This window comes from Atta cephalotes (assembly GCF_000143395.1).
Source record: "Atta cephalotes unplaced genomic scaffold scaffold01123, whole genome shotgun sequence".
Lineage (NCBI taxonomy): Eukaryota > Metazoa > Arthropoda > Insecta > Hymenoptera > Formicidae > Atta > Atta cephalotes.
Genome location: NW_012131187.1, coordinates 1 through 3,262, shown reverse-complemented (window position 1 = coordinate 3,262; position 3,262 = coordinate 1). Strand labels below are relative to the sequence as shown.

The 3,262-nt window shown below is 29.3% G+C and overlaps 1 protein-coding gene across 1 annotated transcript; it reads left to right on the top strand.

Moving 5' to 3' along the window:
• Positions 1 to 2,562: 2,562 nt before the first annotated feature.
• LOC105625362 (RNA-binding protein 7-like) lies at positions 2,563 to 3,177 on the top strand (the record flags this gene model as incomplete). The annotated part of the gene is made up of 2 exons (XM_012206696.1): positions 2,563 to 2,856; positions 2,896 to 3,177. Coding segments are annotated over 2 exons (576 nt in total), but the record flags the coding sequence as incomplete, so codon positions are not given.
• Positions 3,178 to 3,262: the final 85 nt, after the last annotated feature.

Here is a 3,262-nt window from a genome sequence, read left to right as displayed (position 1 = left end):
TGGCCGTTTGTCTTTCAATGCTCGGCTCAAACTCATCAATTGCGTTCGATGCCGATCGCCTGTGATTGTTTCAGTCGGTTTTAACAGTTCATAATACACTACGCCGAGCTGGTCCCACCAAATACAGAGCATGACTTTGGACGTCAAAATCACTATTCTTGAAGCGTTGCAATCACTCACGACATGTTCTTTCACTAATAACGGCTCACCATAAGTATTTGAGAGCATTCGATTAGTCTCAGCCGCAGATTTCTTCATATTGAAGCAAAAAATTAAAACCTCCCGCAAATGACGAGAATTTGGCTCGTAAACTGACATTTTCAATCGAGAATAACTTTATGATGCAGACACAAATCGACTAATGTTTCTATGAGGTTATGTTGACAGATGCCCAAGTTTATTGTTTGACGTCTATGATCTATTTATTTCGACCACTACTTACCGCTAAAATCATCTATAGGAAAACGGCGGAAGCAAAGTTGTACACCTAATATATTCTTCCGTTAATGATTATTTTGCAAATTATATTTGATATTTGATAAATTCATTGTATCTGCGCTCACTCGAACATTTCATATGGAGTAGTTATCTGACGATCAGATGAGCATTGAAGGCTTGCACGAGTAGCCATTCTTTTTACCATATTACCTATTTCATCATATAGACTCTTGCCATGCACCGTAGCGAAAAAAGGCGATTCAACAGGCATTCCAAAATTCTTCACGATAATAAATAGATTTTACAAAGTTTTTAAAATTTTTGTATTGTTGGGGAACATCATCAGAAAAATAGTATATTTTAGCAAGATCATTCGGAATAGTTTTTACAAATTCATTGATAATTTTGGAAAACACTATAAAAAAGGCTACCTGCAAGTCTTCAACGATCATCTGATCGCCAGATAATTACTTTACATGAACTGTTCGAGTGGCGTCAAATGAATTTGCCAAATATGGTAGTAAAGTTCTTATTAACAGAAGAATATAACTTAGGAAAGGAATATCTTGTGACTCGATTTGAAAGAACAAAGCCTATACCCGGGACTCAAAAAATTTATAATATTATTCCTAAAAAAATAGTACATTTAATGTAAAAAAAATGTTCAAATTCTTTGGATTATAGAATGTACAAGAGAAAAAAAAACAAAAAAATGAAAATAATCCATTATGGAAATGATCTTTATTAATAAATTTCTTCACATATTTTAAAAGATATTATTTTATTCAAATAAGATTCTTGTAAATCCTTATTATTTAATTGTGAAATTAAGAATATATTCTCTAGTATCGTTAGAATTAATATGATTTATGTAACTCACCAGCAGATTAAAAATCTAACATTAAATAATAAAAACACAATCAATATTAGAAATTTTTTGTTTTTTAAATCAATATTAGAAATTTATGCCTATTACGGTCGAAGCTGGATTTTTATTGCTTTAAATAATTAAATCTTTAATTATTAATATACACTATATATGTACTTGCATATATCCCATATTGTAGTCTTTTCGAACTGCGCGCCGAATTGTTTTTCCGCGGAGACTATAAACGCAATTAAAACTACTCTAGTAATCGTGAATTAAATTAGCAAACAATTTTAATAATTTGATGCTACCATCAAGCGTCATATTATAAAGATGTTAATATATGAAAAACTGTCAATAAATTTATTGCGAAAAATATTATCTCAGCCGGGTCTTGAACCTAAGATTGAATTATTTAAAGCAATGAAGATCCAGTTTCGACCGGCATTTTAAATTTCTAGTATTGAGTGTATTTCTCACATATACGTCTAAATAAAGTCTAACATAAGGTCTAAAATAAAGATTCTTAATATGGATTAAATAATAGATAATATTTTGAAAAATTAGAAAAAATGGAACGAAAATTTTGATTACAAACAAATATGGTTTAAATTTTTTTCTACTAAGAATATTAAGATTATTAAAATTTTTTTATAAAAATATCGATTTCGACTTTGTTTATTTCAATCAGATTTTTTGAGTAGAAATAAAAATTTGAAGTTTTTTTTCATATTTTTTGTTTAGAGAATTTTGCGCACGCGCGCACACATACAAGTATTTTATATGAATTAATTTAAAATACGCACTTATTTCCGCGCTGATTCTCATTAGTCTTAATCTTATTGTTATTTATTAATCTTATAGTTATTTATTATTTTAAAGTTTGAGAGTCCGTTTAAATTATATTTTTGTGATACAATAAAAAATTGTTTGGAAATTGCTCTTTAGATGCAAAAGGAACAATTTTTTTTACAAAAAGATCGATGTAAAATAATCTTAAAAATTATTTGTCGATATTTTGCAAAATATCGGCTAGAAGTTGTCTTTAAGGCTTATTTCAAACTGATTTTTTTTGTTAAAAAAAACGTTTTTTTTTTTCATTAAAAAGGCAATTTTCAAACGATTTTTAGATCATATCGATGCATGTATCGCCCATTCCTACATAACATTGAAAATATTTATTTTTGAAAAAACCAAATCAACCTATCAGATAAATGATATATTTAGACTCAATGTCAATTTTTGTATTATGTTAGGGAGGTCCTGTACAAAGAATAACTATTCCCAAAGATCGTGATGGCAAGCCAAGAACATATGGATTTATCACATACAAACACATGGATTCTGTGGAATATGCTTTGCACCTATTTGATGGTACAATGCTGTACAATCGTATTCTTAATATGAAACTAAGGAATAATACAGAATCACAACAAGCAGAACAATCTTCGAATCCTGTTCGTAATATGAATCATATGTTGGAATTGGGTCAGCAGATGATCCTGGGAAATTATCCATCACAGACGAATGACGGCAGTGTAATGTTTGGTGTAAATATTTCACAAGATGTCCTATCATATCCAAAGCAGTTAGATGTAAACTTTAGCAACGACGAGAAAAGAAGAAATCACTCTTATCAGAGAAATAGAGATAGAAAACAGGAGAGAGATAGAGATAGAAATCAAGAAAAAGATAGGAATAGAGATAGAAACAGAGATGCAGAGAGGAAGAAAGATAACGGAAGAAGCAGAGAACGAAATCATAACGATTATTATAGAGACGAAAGAGCATATTATAATCGAGATAATAATTATCGTTCCAATGATTACTTTCGATATAACGATAATAGAAAAAGATGGACTTATCATTGATAACAATTAATTTATAATTAATTGCTGTAAAAATTAGACTTTCAGTTTTTTAAATTACACAGGAAGTAAGTTGATTTATTATATA